This window comes from Drosophila subobscura, chromosome E, assembly GCF_008121235.1.
Source record: "Drosophila subobscura isolate 14011-0131.10 chromosome E, UCBerk_Dsub_1.0, whole genome shotgun sequence".
Lineage (NCBI taxonomy): Eukaryota > Metazoa > Arthropoda > Insecta > Diptera > Drosophilidae > Drosophila > Drosophila subobscura.
Window position 1 is genome coordinate 7,512,446 of NC_048531.1, and position 21,206 is coordinate 7,533,651.

The 21,206-nt window shown below is 47.1% G+C and overlaps 1 protein-coding gene across 2 annotated transcripts; it reads left to right on the top strand.

The window, feature by feature from the left end:
- Positions 1 to 4,821: 4,821 nt before the first annotated feature.
- LOC117890377 (protein patched) lies at positions 4,822 to 20,002 on the top strand. 2 transcript variants are annotated; one of them, XM_034795175.1, is made up of 6 exons: positions 4,823 to 5,749; positions 15,298 to 15,851; positions 15,929 to 17,882; positions 17,946 to 18,153; positions 18,220 to 18,491; positions 18,552 to 20,002. In XM_034795175.1, the coding sequence occupies exons 1-6, from the start codon at positions 5,621 to 5,623 to the stop codon at positions 19,338 to 19,340; spliced, it is 3,906 nt and encodes a 1,301-aa protein (XP_034651066.1). In that variant the 5' UTR covers positions 4,823 to 5,620; the 3' UTR covers positions 19,341 to 20,002. The 2 variants fall into 2 exon arrangements, with proteins under 2 accessions (XP_034651065.1, XP_034651066.1); XM_034795174.1 differs by having other exon boundaries at positions 4,822 to 5,749; positions 15,929 to 18,153.
- Positions 20,003 to 21,206: the final 1,204 nt, after the last annotated feature.

Genomic DNA, 21,206 nt, shown 5'->3' on the forward strand with positions numbered 1-21,206 from the left:
TGGTGATTGTGATTGGGATTGGGTATTGGGTATTGGGGGAACGAAATACCTTCGAGCCGTAAATAAGCAACTCAATGGGCAGCGAACGCCAGCGCACGTGCCTCATAAACCACCGGGCGAGGTCCAAGCCACAGTCAAAGTCGAAACCGAGCCGAGTCCGAGTCCGAGTCGACTCGAGTGGAGTCGAGGGACCACCCAGGTAACGATTTGTGCAGTCATTCCACGAATTCTCGGACCAAGGGGGCGCTTTTGTGGCGAATTCTAGACATAAGGCGAGGGGGGGAGTGGGTGTGGGTGTGGGAAGAGCTGGGGTACCATTTCACATTTCACCAGCCTTAAGTATGCTAAGGATGTCGCTGGCTGCGTCATGAGTGTAGGGTCTGTTCCCTGTATCCCCTCACCCCCCTCCCCACGCTCTGTGAGTATTGTCAAACTCAAAATTATGCATGCGTCTCCAAAGATATGTAAATTACCTCTCCCTCCACCTCCACATCGCCATCGAGCCTTGGACCTGGGCCCTCAGTCAAAGCGAAGCACGCCCACGCAGTCGCAGTCGCAGTTGAAGTCGCAGTCGCAGTCAAAGTCGGATTGTCGTCGTGCCTTCTCGGGTAATCGTAGTCGGGGAAGCGTACGAAATTAATTTGACAGCCAACGCAAAACGCATGCATCGTCAACATTCTTCTGGTACCTACACCCCTTCCCTGCGCTCTGCTCCATCATCTTCTTATATCCACACAACTCCATCGAAAACGACGTCGACACTCCGACAGACCCAGTGACGGGGTTCCATGCTTATCGCCTTACTTTTATATCTATCTTAAGCTTGTTGTTGCCTTTTCCTCTCTCCGATTTCTGGGGTCTCTCCGTTTCGCTTCGTTTCGTTTCGATCTCTCTCTCTCTCTCTCTCTCTTTCTCTTATTGTCGTTATCGTCGTTGCAGTCACATTAACACATCCCGACTTGGAAATGGGTTATGCGCTGAGCTTAACTGATGTCAGAGGACTGGGGATTACCAGAGAATTAATGGATGAGGGATTTGCGGCTGCAATCGCAGAGATTGAGTGAGATCTGAGACCATGTGGGAGGTGTTTATTGGAAAGAACAGGACCGAATATATGATAAGGAAAGTTATGATAATTTTTGGCAAAACTTCATTAAAGGAAGTCAATGGATTAGTTCTATTAATTTCATCAACAGAGACCACCCGCCTGGCACTTTCCATTCCATCTGGAATGGACTTCTGGCTGGAAATGTCGTCACGCGTAGGCTTTGCCAAATGATAACCAAAAAGCCATCGATCCCTAGGCCTCGCAACCTAAAAAAAATGCCCCACGAAAAAAAATCCAAAACCCAAAGAGGGCGAGGTATGGAGTGGCCGAGGGAAAAAGAGAGATAGAGAGAGCGAGAGATGGAGCGAAACAGAGTTGAAAGCCTGACAGGACCACACAAGAAGCTGGAAAAGCCCACACACAGCGAATCAGGAGGGGGTTGCCATTGCCGGCTGCCAGTTGCCAGTTGCTGTTGGACGGGGCGGTTGATTACATGAACAAACGAACCGAACCGAACCGAAGGCTACCTCGGCACCAGTCCCCAGACCCAGACCCAGTCTCCAGCCACCAGCCAGACCCCAGACCCCAGTTCCAGTCTAAGTCTCCGTCTCAGACCCAACCGCAAAAGCCGACGCCAAGATAACGAGTTAACCAAAACAACAACTACAAAAGCTACAGAAAAAGCAAAAAAGAGCAAACCACACACGCCATCCATCCCATCCATCCCCGTGCACATCCCAACGCAGGGGAATTGAGACTTGGGCGATCTGCTGCTGCTGCTGCTGCTGCCGGCCTACGTATTACCGGTGGCAAATAGTAATTATTACATTAAATGCACCGCAATAATGCAGCCCCGCAACACAGCAACAACAAAACCTGCACTCCCCTGAGCTTCCCTCTCCGTGCAGTCAGAAAAGCTTTCTGGGCGAATGCGAATGCAGTTAAACTTTAAGTGGCAGAGCGAGCGATCGTCACCTGGGATGGCAACAGGAAGATAGACCACGCAGAAGAGTAAACACCCAAGAAGGAGGAGGCAGAGATGGAATGAAACCCGCCGCGCAATGTAGTAATGTTAATGGCGTTATAGGCCAATGACAAATGCAATTGCATTTGTATAGATGGTTGGTGGGTAGAGGAAGGGGTCCGCTCGACGAGGGACGGGATATCAAGTGGAGGTCTAGGCAACGCTGCACTATAAATTAAGACATTATACGATTAAAAACAAACAGCCTGTCGTTAAAGTCGCAGAAGGAGCTACAGAGAAAGCCGGAGAGTGGAAAGAAGAGATCAGGGTTAGACTCAGGCTCAAGCGTTATAGTAAACAGACGAGACCGATAAAATAAAATCATTCATACCTATGTAATCATAAGAACAAAAAGAAAGAAAAGATAATCTATCTAGATTCTAGAATCTAAAAACATATTGTATGTATGTGCATATATGGAAAAAAAACGTTGTAGTAGTATTTATTTTAACGCAATTATGAATGATAAATAAGAATACATAGATCAACCCTGGATCAAAGCTCCCTCCACAGGCTGGAAAAATATACATACATATGTACATATGTATGTATATCCAAACTACAACTCCAGCCATAAAAACCGACTCTGTCTCCATCTCTGTCTCCTTGCCTCCCTCTCCAACTCCAAATGAAACGGCAAATGAAGCTCTCAAAGCAAACTCCTCTCATCGTTGGTGGTCCAGTGGCAGCTGCCGCTGCCACACAGGCGCAGCCCACTGTATGTGTATTTGTGTGAGGCCCTCTCTCTCTTGCGTTCGTTCTCTCTCTCTCTCTCTCTCTCTCTCTCTGACTCTCCACAGTGGCTATGGTGGAGCATTGGGGGATTTTAGCTGCTGCTGCAGGCGATTGAGCGAAAGCAAAACAAAATGCAAGTCATTGAGAGCAAAAACTGAAGAGCGAGCGCGCTCAGCATGTGTGTGAGTGTGTATAAAGATGGCGCAATCTTCAGAGAGTAAAAGAACGCAGGAGAGAGAGAGATGGATACGGCTAAAATATGCAAGTCGATGCTGCTACGGCAAAAAAATGCCGCCCATGTCGCCAAAAAGCGCCACACGCAGACCAAGTGATAGAGAGCGGGAGCGCGAGAGTAGAGTACGTTTATGAGAGACCAAGAGCCATTCCATTGATGCAACGCTCAGGTGAGTGAGTTGGAGAGAGATGGAACATGAGAGAGAGAGAGAGATAGTGGGGCAGGCAAAGGCAACTGCAGCGTGTGCGCTGCCCCTCATCAATGTTGTCTGCTGTTGTTGTTGTTGCCGCTGCTTTGACTCTTTGATTGTAATAGCCCCCCGCTTGGTGGTGGGTCTCCATCCACATTCACATCCCATCTCCAGCCACCACTTCATCTCTCTTTCTTCCTCCTTCGACGGTCCATGACGCTGCAGTTGCATTCGAATTGGAATTCCGAGGCAGATTCGAGCGCCAATTTTTTTGCGGTGGATTTTTTTTTGTTGGTGTTGTTGTGGTTATTGTTACTGTTGGAGTGGATAAGGAAACCAGCGGGGAAATGGTGCAGATATCATTGTGGGGCGGGGGAGGTGGCAGAAGGGGTACTCGCCGTGTAAAAGATACAGTTTCATTCATAAATTTTAAGACGATGTGCCCTGTGTGTTGTTCGGCTTGTGTTCGAATAAAACTTATTCGGGAAGTGATTCTAAAATGAATTCAATATTTTACAGGTATTTTTGTTTAATTTTTTTATAACATTTAAATTTGGTACATTGTATTTACATATGTACATATGTATGTATGTAAATATTTATTATTTTGTAATTTTTGGAAGGATGTTTTCTACTTTTTTATTCATTTTTATCCTCCAAAATTAATAAACAAATGACTGTGATAAATAGCGGTCCTGTGTGGTCCAAAAACACTCGGACACAGTCGCGATAGGGAAGGGGGTTAAGATGATGCAAAAACAAAGTGAATAACAAAAACATCCCGTTTCATTATTTAGTATTAAAATAACATGCAAAAACAGACATCAGCGAGAAAAAAAACAACAACTGCAAGGCAAAGCTAACAAATTTGCCAACAGTTCACACAGACAGCGCCAAAGCCTGCCACGCACGCGCTCCCCACCACTACATAAGTTACAGACAATAAAGGCTCCTCTCTGCTGCTCAGCGCCAACGAACGTCGACGCTGAAGGCCGTGGCAACAGACCGTTGGGTGGGGGGGTGAGTTGAGAGATGAAACCCGGTCGCGCTAAGACCACCCACAATGCCGGTCGTTGAGTTTAATGAAATCAACAACAACAGCAACAAATGTATTTTTGAGTGGTCCGCCACAACAACAATCAAAAAGACTTTTGGGTGGTCGTCTCAACCAACAATAGAAATTAGCGAGCAGGCGCACTGCCGCCCCTCTTCTTTGCCGATGCTCCGTTTTATCAGTGGGTGCATATAGTATTCTTGATTCGCATGAAATTCCGATTCGACATATCCATACCCGACTACTCCAATTCAATTCAATGGCTTAATTATCTGTAAAATAAATATCTTAGTAACGAAATATATACAAATAAGCGAATTAGTTTTCAAACAGTCTATATATTAAAATAGATGTTCGCTAATCGCAATAATCTCTCGATCTACCCTCGCACTGTGCATTCTCAAATCCATTTTTTAAGATATCTGGTACATTTACAGTATATTTTGAAAATGAAAGGTATGTTTTGGTATATTTTCCAGGGTCTGCCGGTATATTCTATCGATTATTCCGCGGTCACACTGTCTGAGAGACACTCTCTCAAAACGCTCGCGATCCCCAAACGTAACGGTTGTAGACCTCTCCTCCAGTGTGTGGCATATCAGCTACAGCAAATGATAGATCAGAGTCTCACATCAGTGGAGGAAATGTTAAAAATTAACGAAAACGAAACGAATCCATGAATTAAGTGCCACAGCAGCAACAACAAATTCAAAACGAATCGAAACCGTCGTCTGGCTACGTGCGCAAAGTGTATGTGTGTGTCAGTGTATATGAAGAGCAAAGCAGAGAGAGAGAGTGAGAGAGCAAGGCAAAGAAAACGAGCTGCAAAGAAAAACGTGAGGCGTCCGTTTGTCGCGTACGCGCTTTGCTTTTCCATGTGTAAATGATGTGTGAAAAATTCATCGAATTTCCCAACAAAATGTGCCCAAATGACCGGCCGTGAGTGAAGCAAATCCGTAGATAAAACCCGATATTCAATCTAACCAAAATCCGAGTCCAAAAAGACTTGAGCAACGAAGCCAGCAATCACAACAAAACCAAACAACACAAAAGAGAGGCCAGAGATACACAACGCTGCGGAGAGAACAGATAACAAGAGAGTGAGAGAGAGGAGTGTCGACTTGTTTTAGAGGGAATGCAGAGTGCGGTGCAAAATGCAGCCAAACAAATTACTAAAACACACGGAAAATTAATCAAATAAAGAAGCGAAGACAATTCCACAGCACGCACTGTATCTGTCTACACCTCAGGTCGCAGACAGACAGCAGTCACTGTATATCGAAAGCGAGAGAGACTCCTCGCGTTTTAGCGCTAAAACAGCTAAAGATACAGCCATGGACAGGGACAGCCTACCCCGCGTACCGGACACCCACGGCGACGTAGTCGATGAGAAATTATTCTCGGATCTGTACATAAGGACCAGCTGGGTGGATGCCCAAGTGGCGCTCGATCAAATTGATAAGGTAAGTGGTCAAAATCAACCAAAAACAGCAACAACAATTGAGCCATTCCCCCATGTAACTTTTGCTTAATGCGGCCATTAAGCCGTGGAGACAGTCTCCAATAAATTTTATTGCCAATATCTCTCGCAATATTTTTCGTTTCATTTCGCTTTGTTTCGTTTTCTTTTGCCCGGGTCTGCTCGCCTCTGGTTAATAGAGTTGTCTGTTCCCCAGACAAGTCAGCCTATTAATTACAGTGATTAGCCAAAATCTATGCGAAATATGCTGCCAATCGGCTTATATGCAAATTAAATATTTAATTTTTTTTTTTTGGCTAAAGAGCGTGGAGGAATTAGTTCTATAAAAATACATTTCGTACGCTTTAAAATATGACATCAGAAAAGAAGGTTTGTTTTCATTATGAGTAAAGCAAATCCTTTTGACACACACAAATCCACTCATGTCAGAGTCAAAATGACTATTTCCTCTCTATGGGCTGCCACACACAGCAGGGCTCAAGATCTGGATTCGGACGGACAGACATTTCCACAGACAACTTCATTACTTCGGCGCTACTGTGCAGCCGAGTTGGGGTCTGGCCTGACCGCAAAATAAGGAAAGAAACAGAAACTGCAACTGCAGCTAGCGCCAAAAACAGCAAAGATCAGGTCTGTGTGGCAGCAGGAGATCCAAGGGAAAGCAATAGCAACATCAGCAGCAGCAGCAGCCTTCCAAAAAGGCAAAAAGCTTTGGAAACCACAACACGAAAACAAGAAAGGAATTCAAAGTAGTGGTCCCGATGCTTAAATACCCTTTCGAAACGATATCGAAAGTACTTAGATCGAATACTGCCAATAGCCCTTTAACTGAGGGACTACTGATGATCATTCTAAAGAATATACATTCTGTATATAGATATCTAGCTTTTAGATATGGTTTTCGACCTTCTTCAGTCTCTGCCTTGCAAACATCTGCTTGAAATAGGAATACCTTCCGCGAGAGTATAATCATAAACAACAATACTGTTTGCTTTAATGTGTATGGGTGTGTGTGTGTGAGCAACCACAGCCTCAGTCAGCCCCAACATGGGTGGGCGCGGGCTCTGGTCTTCTCAGAGCTCTCCGCGAGAGTCGAATCGTTTCGTACGTGCTGCTGCTGTCTATCCCTCTCTCTTTCTTTGTGTCCCACCCCCCGCTGCAGATGCTCTTTCAAATGGAATGCGTTCTTGTTGTAGCATGGCTCTTGTCGGGAATGCTCTCACTCCTGGGCGGCTTGATTAGAAAGATGCGTGACGTAATGCAGGGCGGGCTAATAAAATAGCATTATGCGTAAACGGGGAAAGGGTGTGCTACATTCGCTATTCCATCAGTTACTGAACCCAAAAAAGAGAACTGTAAACAATCATTGCCAAAAGCAAAAAGCATTTTTGTTTGTTGTTGCGGCTGGTGCAAATGTAGACGGGGCTGTGGCAGGCGAGGCGCGCTGCTTCGATACGGGTGGCCCAAAGGCACAAGAAAATAAAACCGAATGAAAAATTTCACTGACGCACGCGCTTTGTTGTTGCTGCAGCACTTTCCAGTGTCAGTATGCCCCCACCTTTACCCGCTGCTTCTCTTTCTTCTATACTCTGGTAATGCCAGAACATAATGCCACAAAATTGAACGACCTGAAAGGGTATCTAAAGCTTCGACGCCATCGAGGATAGGCCTTCCTTTCTTGTTACAACTTGATGTCTTCATCATGGTTGTTTCTGGATGTTGCTGGTCTCCGGTTGTTGCTGTTTGCTGCTGCTGCTCCGCGTGGCGTGTCTTGCTCTGTTGTTGTTTTTCTGTTGCCTCTTCACCATCTCCATCTCCTCCTGCAACTGTGTGCTTTCTGTCTTCTCTCCGTATCTCAATTATTTCTCGTAAAGTCTCTTGGGGGCACTGCTGTAACGTGGTCTTCTCCTGCCCTAAACTCTTCTGGAAAGTTGCAGCAAACGATCGATCGTGATGGCGCCGTCATCGTCGTCGTCGTAGTCATCGACATCGGGCATCGAGCATCGTCCATGGCGATTTATTTTAATGACTCAATTTAACGAAATATATTAAGACATTAAAATTGTCTAACGAACCGAGCGAACCACACACGTCCAAGCAACAACAACAGCTACAACGCTGTCAAAGTGCGTTTACTTTTTTTTTTGGGGACTATGCAAATTACTCAACGTGACTATTATTATTATTTTTATTTATTTTATACATTTTTTTGCGCTACTGGGAGGTCTTTTGCTGGCTGGCTGGCGGGCTTTGAAGAGGGGATGACGTTGCCCCCACATGATCTGAATGCCAAATGAAGCCGAGCATAAAGATAGATGCTCTACCCTACCCAAAGGCCGTCACAACTTAGGAATCAATTTTGTCAGCTTTTTGTTGTTCCTTAATCAATTTATACATAATATGTGATGGTATGGGAACGAGAACTGCAAAGTTTTCCGTACTTTTAAAAGCTCTCTGCAATTCCGTTTAGATCGCAATGTATTTGTCAGGTGTCTCAAAGGCCGGGCAAAACCAAACTGAATTCACATTTAAAGGAAATGTCGCACTATCGATGCAGGCCATGTACGCCGTCGATCAGCGACTCGCGATTGAGCTCGTTGTATTGTATCTATGAGATACGTATAAATTCATGAATGAAATCGCTTGTCGCGGCTCCTCTGCCCACCCTCTTTCTTCGTTTTGCTGTGCCAATTGTAAAGCAAACACACACGCACACCAAGAGGGAGAAAGAGGGAGAGACAGATACTCAGATACACACTTTGCACAGGAAGTTGGGAAACATTGGCGGCATTTTGAAGAAGTCTTCACGTTGCTGCCGCTGCTGGCAGTAGGCAATAAATTTGTTTAGTCACGCCGCGATATCCGTCGCTGTCCACTGCACTGTCCATTGCCCCCTTCCATCCGTCGCACTCTTTTCACAACTGCCCATGAAAAACAAACATAAACACAAATATTTGTGGCATCCACACACACAATGGGCAAACATTTCTCAAATTGACATGGCCAAAACGAGAAAAAACCAAAGTTGAACAAAGAAGACCAAAACCAGTAGCTCAGTGCCACAGACTTTGAAATTGTCAATCAGGCAGAGGATCCTAATGGATTGGATAAACATCCAAGATGTGGGGAATCCAACGTAAGAAATATGGTGGCTGAAGACACTTGTTTATTTGCAACTTGGGGGAGAGTCCAAATAGACGGGTTCTGAAAGCTTTTAACTATATCAAGACAGAGCTAAAAGCCTTCCTCGAAGGATGCAGATAATGTCTGTATCTTTCAACCTCACTCAAACCACCATGTAGATAAAACAAATATTAAATCAAGACCTCAACCCCTACTACAGCCACAGATAACGTTTTTGTATTGACTTTCAGAGACCGTAAGTCAAATATTATAATTTCCAGATCGTTATCTCATAGATAAGATCTCGAGCGTGGGGAAGGTGTAAGGCAAATAAATCATTGTCTCACTTTCGATCAATATTTGTTAGGTGATATTTTCATGGAGGAGATATCATGGGGTGACCTCCAACAGGCGGAATAGAACTAGGCTAGGATAATATGAAAAACAAAATATGCCAAATGACAAAATGTACAATGTACAAAAATATGCATGTAAGGCAGGCCAGAAAAGATCAAAGGGAGTAAACCGAAAGCAAAAGCGAGGGTGAGTCGGGATCTCAAGTGGAGTGTGGAGTGGAGAGTAATCCTTGGGCAAACTCACTCGAGGAGTGACACACAGTGATAGAGCGAGAGAGAGAGAGAGAGAAATGGATGGATGGAGAGATTGCATAAATTGCCATTCCCTTTCAGCAGGGGTGGAATAGATCCATCGATGCGTCGCTCGCTTCCCAGAAGGCTCCGACAAAACTGTCGATGAAGATATCTCACGCCTACAAGCATTTCCGGCTTACGGTTACTCCACGAGTGGGTAAACACGAGAGAGGGACGGGCCGGGCCGGGCCGGGCCGATACACTGGGATAGAGATGCCGATAGAGAAGCGACACAGGGAGGAAGTGCTTAACAAGTTAACGGTAATTCGACATGCTGGGCGTGTTGAAAGCAAAACAATATAAGGACCGTGGAAATGGAAGTCTACGCCTAGAAATGGTCTTCTTCCAAGAAATACATATGTATTCTCCTTATGAATTTTCCTTACATGAACAGAACATGACTCTGGGACATTATAATCTCTAAATGTGGGCTATACGAACGGGTTTTTCCCATGTAAACACGAGAAGTTATTGGGGATTCTTATTTGATAAAGAAACTTATTTTTGAAAATATTTAAATAAGACTTAATCGAACTTCAAAGGTCGTCTTAGTCATAAAGTTCTTTCATTCATAAATACCAACGCTCTGTATTGCTCCCTCTCTCTTTTTACGTAATCCCATGGCCCATTATCGATCCTGGTTGTCCCGCCTTTAATACTACAAACACAGAGCAGTACCCAATGGCCCACATAACACCCACATGGGTATCGGATCCAAACGGTTGACAGCTTCATCGAGTTATTCGTGGCCCCCGAAACACACACACACACACATTTACAGATCACACACCTCTATAGAGATGTTCGTGTGCGTGGCATCTGCAGCAGCTGGCGAGGGGACTGGAACTCTCGAATTAAAAAACGAAAAAAAAACGATATGTACTCGGCCACAGTTTGGGCTTCATTAGGGCCAGGTTCGTGCAGGCCAAAGGCAAAGCCAAAGGTGTGCTCCCAAGAGAGGGGGGTGGGGCTCGGAGTGGCCGCACATAAAACTGTTATTGTCTTCATCAGTCGTCTGTCTGCCGGGCCCACACGAACGAGAAACGAACAAGCAAGACATAACAGCAACAACAAAAGAGAGAAGAAAAATCAGAAGAATTATGAAGACATTAACTCGACCACACAGCACGCGGCCCGGTCCGACCCGGTCCAAGCCGAAAAAAGAGACAAGACGAAATGAGGAGAGAAGAGAAGAGACGAACCGATCCGATCCGAACCTTATGACCAAGAGTAACAACGAAAAAAGGTACACAAAAAGGTACAAGAAGAAGCATACGAGACACGCAGTGACACTGGCCAGGGAGAGACAGACACACACAGAAAATGCGAGAGAGCGAGTGAGTGAGTGGAAGAGAGGGGGCCCGAATACCGGAAAGAAACATTCAAGCAATAATCACGGAATTCACTAAAAAAGCAGTTAACGGACAGACAGAGCGGTCCGGACAACAACGAAGACTCCACTCGGGTCGGCGCGGAGTACGAGTAGTGCGTGTGTGTGTACCTGCGACGACAGCGAGGACGGATGAATCGGCCAGGTAGGCCGAAAAGGTAGCCCCCGGGGTTGTTGTGTTTTCGATGTTCGTCTGAAAATAATCAAGAAAATAAAATTGTTACAGCAACTTGTTAGGCAGGTGGAAATTATTTCCATATAATATTGAAATTTGAGTGGCGTTACTTCTTCGAGAGACTGTAGCAAGAGAGCTTTTGCATGATCCTTGGCGCTTCTTATTTCACGCTCTCTTGAGGCGCAACAGCTGCGGGTGCGGTCACTCGCTATCCCTGTTTCTCCTTTGCACCTGGCACTGCTGGCTGGAGCTATGCATGTACATAACTGTAAAAATTCAGCCTCGGCTTACCTCTCACCTCGGCTCACTGGCTGTCTCTCTCTCCCCCTGCTCTGAAAAAGGCACTGCTCCAATGACCTTCAAACCTTTTTTAACGATTCCATTTTATAGGCATGCAAATTTTTTGTTTCGGTCTAAAAAAAAAGCAAAATCGAAAAACCTGAAGAAGAGCATGAAATGGAAATAAATTCGGCAAACAGCTTGCTAGTCACGTTTTGGGGGCGCCATAAATCGGCGGTAGGCGATAATTTGCATTCAACGGTTTCTCATTTAGTTGTGCATCTCTTTTAATTGCTGCAAATTCAATTTACTTTCCGCCAGGCGAAGAGAAAATAAGGCGGTCAAAGTCCATTTTGTAGTTGCCGTTTGGCTGGGTGCATGTGTGGTCCTTTGTAGAGAGTAGGGAAGCGGAGACTGGAATAGTGTAAATATACCCCTCACAGATCTGGCCCCACTGTGTCGACTTCCCTCAAATACCCCCCAACCCATTTAAAATTGACATTAAACCGTCTTCCCAGTGACGCAGTTTCCATTTCTTCTCCCATTCCGTTTGACAGCTGCCGCAGCTGTGTGAATGGCATGTGAAAATAAAAGCACAGAGCTCCATTTAAATGCCAAAGGAAAGAGATAAAAAAACACAGATACTAAAGAGAAAAAACCATAAGATATACAGAGACATAAGCAGAGAAGATCGGAAATGTATGGGATGGAGCAATGCCGGGGATTTCGTATTCCAAAACGTTATCAAGTGGCATATAACTTTTATGGTAGCTACAAGTTTTATGGCACACGCTTACGTGAGAAACATGGGAAAGCTGTGCTGTGTGCTGGGCTGGGGGCATGACACACAGAGACAATGGATTCCATAAATAGAGCAGATCCGATCCAACCATCCTTTTGTCAGCTAACAAAAGCTGCGCTCCCGCTGAAAAGCAGGTGCGGGCTACAATGTTTCCCTGTAATTTCTTTCCTTTCTTCCGACAAACTGTAGCCCATAAATTTTGCTCGGCAATGGCAGATACATATTTGGCTCTATAGAGGCTCTATAGAGACATTCATTCACTATTCATATTCATATTCATTGCTTTTTGCCTTTGGGTGGTCTGCCATATTGAATTTCATTTTATGCTAAAAACTATTTTTTTTGTATCTTTTGGCTGTTTTGCATTCGATTTTTATTGCGGCATAACTGGGTGCGCTCATATTTTATGGCTTGACGCGCCATATCCCGGTCAAGTGGTTTTTCGATTTCCAAAAGGCATGGAAAAGTTTTTTCTGTTCATATTTGTGGAGTGGCTCCCTCCCGAACCGGGGCCGTGTAATTAAGTAGTCAAACTCTGGGGGGGGCCGCCCGGCACAGCCCAGGGGAAATTTGATTTTATGGCGGATGATGTGTCGGTTCTTTTGATTGATTGATGCCTGATTGGAAATTGTTATTATAGGGAATATATAATTATGTGTTTTTGGTTTTAGATGTTTAATAGAACTTTTGTCTTGAAATTATATGGAACTTTGGAACTAAAAAGAGGAATACGATCATATGACTATCGTCTATAGGCCAATAAATAACCCAGAAACCATCTTTATTCTTTCATCCCAAGTGGTACTTGCACCTGCCGTTGCATTTCGCTCTCTCCTTCTATCTCTGTTTCTCCTTCTGAGCGATTCGTCATGGGATCCGAGATCTAAGCTCGTCTGGGGTCTTAGTCCAGCGGGATTAAGAAGGCAGGCTCCTGCCTGGAGGCGAGGCTAGTGTGTGCGCATTTCTAATGAAGACGTTTCCAGGAGAGCGAGAGAGCACCACAAAGGAACAGTTTCAGGAAAAAGGCCTGGTCATAAATCAATTTGTGACACATTTCCTCACAACGAGGCTTAGGCAGCCTCGGGGGGTGTGTGCCGTAGAGAAAAAACAGCAACAACAAGATTGATGACATGGTCACATACACACAAACACACACACACAGTGCATGCAACATGTTGAGCATCATATTACAGATACAGAGCGAGAGAGAGGCAGGAATGAGAGAGGACTGAGTGACAAGCGTTAACAGTAAGCGACCAGGCTGATGGCTCAATAATCGCACAGTTTGAGGCGCACTGGAATACCTGGCCAAATCTAGATTGCGTTTATTTTTAGCTATGGCTGCCCCCTCGGGGCCCACTGCCACTGCAGCAATGTTGTGCCTCCCCCTCTGTAGGGGCGGCAGATTGAGAGAGGGAACAATTCCAAGAATACTATGCCTCTTGCCTGCTTTTGTTTGCCTTACGCTCTTGCACCTAAGCAGCAGCTGTATTGAAAGGGAGCGGCGAGGAGCATACAACATTATTATGTTATGGAAAATTTCCACGAACAGGTCGCCACAGGCGGCGCAGAGGCAGCCTCGGAGTGTCTCAAAGGGGACTCGCCGCCAATGACTTAATTAATGGCGACAAAGTCGAACGCGCAGCGTTTGATGTGCTCTCTCTTTGCGTTTACCTTCTCGCTCCCTCTTTGCGGAAGTGCAGCGGACTCTCTTGCATAAACAAACAGCAGCAGGAGCAGTGGCGTCGACGGCAGGAAGTGCCGCCTCTCCCACTCCAACTCCCACTCTGGCAGAGAGGATAGAGTGGGAGAGAGAGGAGCAAACAAAGACATTAAGCGTGGATTATTTATGGGGTACTCCCGCTCTATCTTAACGGTAGTCATAAAATGCACAAAGACCCAACAACAAAGGCACTCTGTGATGGCTCCTTCCCACTGTCCACCTCTGCAACCTCTCCCGATCTTAACTCATCTTTTGTATACTCTTGCAGAGAGTGATATCCTCTCCGTCTGGTGGCTCTCTCTGCTTCTTTCGAACTAGCCTTACAGCAATCGGTAATCATAAGGGCATTTAAAGCTTCGTCTCTCTATGTCCGCGTTTCTTTTTGGTTTTTTTTTTTGTTGCTTTTTACCTACAACCTGACTTCACTTCCACTGAGTTCTGGCTGGAGAAAAATCTGTGAAAAGCGATCAAATGTGGCTCCAAAGTAGAGAGCTAAACGTCGAGAACTTTCGAGTTTGTTTCGGTCTCGTTTTTTGTGGAATGCGTTCCGTTCCGTTCTGTTCTGTTCCTGGGTGCTCTGGGTGCGCCTGTGCGGGTACAGTGGGTCTGGATAGATTTTATTTGAGTGGAATTTATATACGTTTATGTTCTCGTTTTAATTAAATTGGCACATATGTATGTGGGATCAATATAGAATACACTTTAGTTGCCCATATCACTCAACACAACGCTATGAATAATCTTAGAATCACTTTAAGATTTCAATCTCGAGAATGTTTCCATGCAGTTTTTATCAGCCTTGACCCACTGTTTTTATGATTGTTTGACTCAAACTTCGATTGAGACGTTAGAGTTAGCGCGCGCCTCATTATTATTTTTTTGGGAACGGTGGGCACAATTTTCGTGCAGGCGCTGCAACAGGCACGAAATGAGCGGAGAAAGGAGGGGAAAGGAAAGCCAGCAAGCCAGGCCCCTAGCTGATCGATCCAATTGCCCAAGCAGGCGATTATAGGTTCGCTTCTTTTTTTTCGGCCTGGCAACGTCGTCGGCGACAGCGGCGTCTTGTGTTGTTTTTGTATGTCTGCGGCTGGATATTGGGTTGGGCCCGCCGGGTCCGCTGGAATTGGGAATGGGAATGGGAATGATGATGATGATGATGGCTTCATCGGGACTGCTTGGCGGCTGCTCTGCTCCCTCTGTGGTCGGTTCTCGCAGATGCGATGCCACGAGAAACACACAAATAAATTATATGGCTGTGCCGGGCCACACGCTGTTTCGTTATAATTTTAATGCGTTATTTATGGCATCCACCGAAAGGGAAACGAAATCGACAAGATCCATGGAAACTAATTCCGTTCTCTCTCTCTCTCTCACTCCCGCTCGTTGCAGGGTAAAGCGCGTGGCAGCCGGACGGCCATCTATCTGCGTTCAGTATTCCAGTCCCACCTCGAAACGCTCGGCAGCTCCGTGCAGAAGCATGCCGGCAAGGTGCTATTCGTGGCCATCCTGGTGCTGAGCACCTTCTGTGTGGGCCTGAAGAGCGCCCAGATCCACTCGAAGGTGCACCAGCTTTGGATACAGGAGGGCGGCCGCCTCGAGTCGGAGCTGGCGTACACACAGAAGACCATCGGCGAGGACGAGTCCTCCACGCATCAGCTGCTCATCCAGACGGCCCACGATCCGAATGCCTCGGTGTTGCATCCGCAGGCGCTGCTCTCCCACCTCGAGGTGCTGGTCAAGGCCACCGCCGTCAAGATCCACATGTACGACGCCGAGTGGGGACTGCGCGACATGTGCAACTCCCCGACCACGCCCACCTTCGAGGGACACTACTACATCGAGCAGATACTGAAGCATTTGATACCGTGCTCGATCATCACGCCATTGGATTGCTTCTGGGAGGGCAGCCAGCTGCTGGGACCGGAGTTTCCTGTGAACATTCCGTGAGTAATCCTTAGAAATAGTTTGCAGTATTTCCAGTTGCCTAATCTCAACTTTCGATATTCCATGCGCCTGGCAGTGGGCTTAATCAACGCCTCATGTGGAGCACCCTGAACCCCGCGTCGGTGATGCAGTTCATGAAGCAGCAAATGTCCGACCAGAAGATCAGCTTCGACTTCGAGACCGTGGAGCAGTATTTGAAGCGGGCGGCCATCGGCAGCGGATACATGGAGAAGCCCTGCCTCAATCCGCTGAATCCCAACTGCCCGAAGACGGCACCGAACAAGAATAGCACCACGCCGCCGGATGTGGGCGCCATACTGTCGGGCGGCTGCTACGGCTATGCGGCCAAGCACATGCACTGGCCGGAGCAGCTGATTGTGGGCGGCGCACAGCGGAATCGCAGTGGACACCTGAAGAAGGCTCAGGCCCTGCAGACGGTGGTGCAGCTGATGACCGAGAAGGAGATGTACGACCAGTGGGAGGACAACTACAAGGTGCACCACATCGGCTGGACGCAGGAGAAGGCCGCCGAAGTGCTGAATGCCTGGCAGCGGAACTTCTCCCGCGAAGTGGAGCTCCTCCTGCGCAAGCAGTCTCGCATTTCCGCCAACTACGACATCTACGTGTTCAGCTCGGCCGCCCTAGACGACATTCTGGCCAAGTTCTCGCACCCGAGTGCCCTGAGCATTGTCATTGGAGTCGCTGTTACCGTTCTCTACGCCTTTTGCACGCTTCTCCGGTGGCGTGATCCCGTCCGGGGCCAGAGCAGCGTGGGTGTCGCTGGTGTGCTGCTCATGTGCTTCAGCACCGCAGCCGGCTTGGGTTTGTGTGCCCTGATGGGGATCGTCTTCAATGCGGCCAGCACTCAGGTGGTGCCATTCCTGGCCCTGGGCCTGGGCGTGGATCACATCTTCATGCTGACGGCTGCCTATGCGGAGAGCAATCGCAAAGAGCAGACCAAGCTGATCCTGAAGAAGGTCGGACCCAGCATCCTTTTCAGCGCCTGCAGCACGGCCGGCTCCTTCTTTGCGGCGGCCTTCATTCCGGTGCCGGCGCTAAAGGTCTTTTGCCTGCAGGCAGCCATCGTGATGTGCTTCAATCTGGCGGCGGCTCTGCTGGTCTTTCCGGCCATGATTTCGCTCGATCTGCGACGGCGCACTGCCGGACGGGCGGACATCTTCTGCTGCTGCTTTCCCGTGTGGAAGGAGCAACCCAAGGTCATGCCGATGAACAACAACAACAGCCTGCGGGGAGCGCGTCACGTGAAGAACTGCAACAACAGCCGCGTGGGTCTGCCTCCGCCGCCACCATCTCAGAATCCCCTACTGGAGCAGCACGGCAGCGGCGCAACACCTGGCAGCATCAGCAGCAGCAGCAAGAGCAGCTCCCTGCCGTCGTTTTCCTTGTCCAGCTTTGCCTTCGACTACTACACGCCCTTCCTGATGCGCAGCTGGGTGAAGTTTCTGGCCGTGATGGGCTTCCTGGTGGCGCTGATCTTCAGTCTGTACGCCTCCACCAAGCTGCAGGATGGCCTCGACATCATTGACCTGGTGCCGAAGCACAGCAACGAGCACAAGTTCCTGGACGCGCAGACGCGCCTGTTCGGATTCTACAGCATGTACGCGGTGACGCAGGGGAACTTCGAGTATCCCACGCAGCAGCAGCTGCTGAGGGACTACCATGACGCCTTCGTCCGGGTGCCGCATGTGATCAAGAACGATAATGGAGGCCTGCCGGACTTCTGGCTGCTGCTGTTCCGCGACTGGCTGAACAATCTGCAGCGCATCTTCGACGATGAGATACGGGATGGGCGGCTGAACAAGGAGGTGTGGTACCCGAATGCCAGCAGCGATGCCATCCTGGCCTACAAGCTGATCGTGCAGACGGGCCATGTGGACAATCCGGTGGACAAGGAGCTGGTGAAGACGAATCGGCTGGTCTTCAGCGATGGCATCATCAATCCAAAGGCCTTCTACAACTATCTCTCTGCCTGGGCCACCAACGACGTCTTCGCCTATGGTGCATCTCAGGTACGTCCTTTTATGACTTTTTTCTGCATCCAAAAGCTAACTCTTTTTGTGTTTTCTTTGCAGGGCAAACTGTATCCAGAACCGCGTCAGTATTATCATGCGCCCAACGAGTATGACCTGAAGATTCCCAAGAGCCTGCCACTGGTCTACGCACAGATGCCCTTCTATCTGCACGGCCTCACGGACACCTCACAAATCAAGACCCTGATCGGCCACATACGCGACCTCAGCGTCAAGTTCGAGGGCTTTGGACTGCCCAACTATCCCTCAGGTAGGTGCAAAAACAACAAGAAATTTATATCCCAATGCTAACCAATTTTCTCTGCTGCTTCTTCAGGCATTCCCTTCATTTTCTGGGAGCAGTACATGACATTGCGCTCCTCGCTGGCCATGATTCTGGCGTGTGTTCTGCTGGCTGCCTTGGTGCTCGTCTCGCTGCTGCTTCTGTCAGTTTGGGCCGCCGTGCTGGTAATCCTCAGTGTTTTGGCCTCGCTGGCACAGATCTTTGGGGCCATGACCTTGATGGGCATCAAGCTGTCGGCCATACCCGCAGTCATACTAATACTGAGCGTGGGCATGATGCTCTGCTTCAATGTGCACATCTCCCTGGTGAGTCCTCAATCTGCCCAATAGCTCCAAGCAAATGACTAACCTTTGATCTCTCCTCAGGGCTTTATGACATCGGTGGGCAATCGTCAGCGCCGCGTCCATCTGGCCATGCAGCTGTCATTGGGTCCGCTGGTGCATGGAATGCTCACCTCTGGGGTGGCCGTTTTCATGCTCTCCACATCGCCCTTCGAGTTTGTCATCCGGCACTTCTGCTTCCTGCTGATTGTGGTGCTCTGCGTGGGGGCATGCAACAGCCTGGTGGTCTTCCCCATTCTGCTGAGCATGCTGGGGCCGGAGGCGGAGCTGGTGCCGCTGGAACATCCCGATAGGATATCCACGCCCTCGCCTCTGCCCATGCGCAGCAGCAAGCGCTCGAACAAGTCGTTCAGTGGGAACGGCTCGCGTTCGTCGTCGCGCAACAACTGCCAGAAGGCGCACCACTACCACAAGGACGTCAACATCAACGATCCCTCGCTGACGACCATCACGGAGGAGCCGCAGTCCTGGAAGTCCAGCAACTCCTCCATCCAGATGCACAACGACTGGAGTGCACCTGCACCGCCGCCGACACAGACATCGAACAACTTCAATAACATAAACTATCAGCATGGCGGGGGATCACGCCCCGCCTCGTATGGAGCACCGCCACCCGCGTACCACAAGGCCGCACAGCAACAGCAGCAGCAGCAGTATCCACCGGAACTGCAGAGCATCGTTGTGCAGCCGGAGGTGACGGTGGAGACGACGCACTCGGACAGCAACACCACCAAGGTGACGGCAACGGCCAACATCAAGGTGGAGCTGGTTACGCCCGGGCGGGCGGTGCGCAGCTATAACTTTACGAGTTAGCACTAGTTCCTGTAGCCATTAGCCTTTATCTCTAACTGTAGCCTAAGCTTTAACTCTAACTTTATCTGTATAATCGAGATTTGTCTATATATATATTGCTTATTGTATGTATATGTGTATGCATGTTAGTTAATTTCCGCGCGCAATTATATGTAGCAGCTGCTATGCCCCACAACCCCACATTCCCCTACTCCTAATCCTACTCTTACCATCTGACACCATCCTCACTCTGCCCTGAGCTCCTTCCCATCCCATCCCTCTGCCTAGCAGCTTTGTATGTATGTATTTAGCTCTTAAGGCTCTTCTTATACATAGAGATACATATTTATTATAACACACACACACAAGCACACACTGTACTTACACACCAACACAATTAAAAGCGATATTCACGACACCAACAGCACCCCCACCCCTCCCCACGACACACAAAGCAAACAAACAAACTAGTAATTTATAGTCTTTAATTTAGTTTAAATATGTACATACAACAAAAGAAAAAAAACCACAAGGACTTGAACCAAAATAGTATCGCTTATATGGAAACGAAAGAAACAAAAAATTACTTTTACTGAATCGAGCAACAACAATTACAAGCAAAATAAAACAAAAATCACAAAAAAAGCCCATCCCCCGTAACGGTACTTACAACCAAAATAAAATGGAAATATAAATAATTGAAAAACATAAAAGAGATTAATGGAAATTAATGAGAATGCGAGTGGAAGAGAAACTATTGTAAACGCGGCATTTATCCATGTACATTTGTTGCACAAAGACTGATTGTCTTTCTTTTAAATAAAATATACAGTTTTTTAAAAGCGAAATGAATCATTTGCGGCAATTTTGCGGTTTGTTTAGTGTTGGTTGGTCAATTCAGTGAACAAGCAGTTGATATTTGTTAGTTGAACCCTCTCTAGCTAACTCACCATGCTACTTTCTTAGATAGTATCGGATGGGCGATGTTCTTAATTCGATGTAATTTAGCTGCTTGCATTTTGAAGCCCGATAGGACTGTATTTGCGTGTTTTTTTTTTATTTAATTCACTGTATGTATTAGATACGCATTAAGCCAGCCATTAATTAATTTATTTCATTAAAATTGGAATTACTTTCTAATTACTGGTATGCGAAGTATAATCGAACTGTTTGCCAGTCGACGTGATTATCAATTACATGTGATATTTGATGCATTAGTAAATAATTTTAATTTCTTACTCGGTGCCGCCTTTAGAATCGATCAAATTTCGATCAATTAAAAAGTATAGGGTATGCCTTGAATGGAAGTACACTTGCTCCTCCATACAGGGCTGGAAGCTTAAGTTGTTTTTAAAGGGTACTGGCGCGCTTTTGAGCGATACTATCGAAACCATGGATAATATCGATAGCACCATCGGACCGGCAGGGGTTGTGCGCATCTCTAAGGTAATTGCCAAACAAACAAAATAAAATCTAAAAAAATAGAAATCAACAGAAATCGCGTGATAGTGATATCATGAGAGTAAGTGTGTGGCTGATGTATTAAGAGAATCAATTACATGTCATAAATCAATCACATTCTGAGCCCCGTAATTGCAAAAAAGAACGGCAGAAGAAAGACATCAGGAAAACGTGAGCACCGCTTGGTGGTAGTGTGTGTGTGTGCTGATGGGAGTGAGAGCGTGCGAGAGAGCGCGACCATGAAGAAGAAAATAATATCGTGGCAAAAGCAAACGACGGCGAAAAATTCGAATCAAAACCAAAACCAACGCCGCCCAATGCAAACGGTTGTTCACGCGTCGTCGTTTTCGTACAGAAAGAGAGCTCCAACAATTTGTTTCATGCGGGCGCCAATTAAAACAGCAAACTAACTAAAATACAAGCCAA

Bases quoted from the DNA above. Each gene is read 5' to 3' on its own strand.
- LOC117890377 (XM_034795174.1), top strand. From the start codon at position 5,621: ATGGACAGGGACAGCCTACCCCGCGTACCGGACACCCACGGCGACGTA. The intron at 5,750-15,297 runs GTAAGTGGTCAA...CGCTCGTTGCAG, and splicing joins CGCTCGATCAAATTGATAAG to GGTAAAGCGCGTGGCAGCCG. The intron at 18,492-18,551 runs GTGAGTCCTCAA...ATCTCTCCTCAG, and splicing joins TCAATGTGCACATCTCCCTG to GGCTTTATGACATCGGTGGG.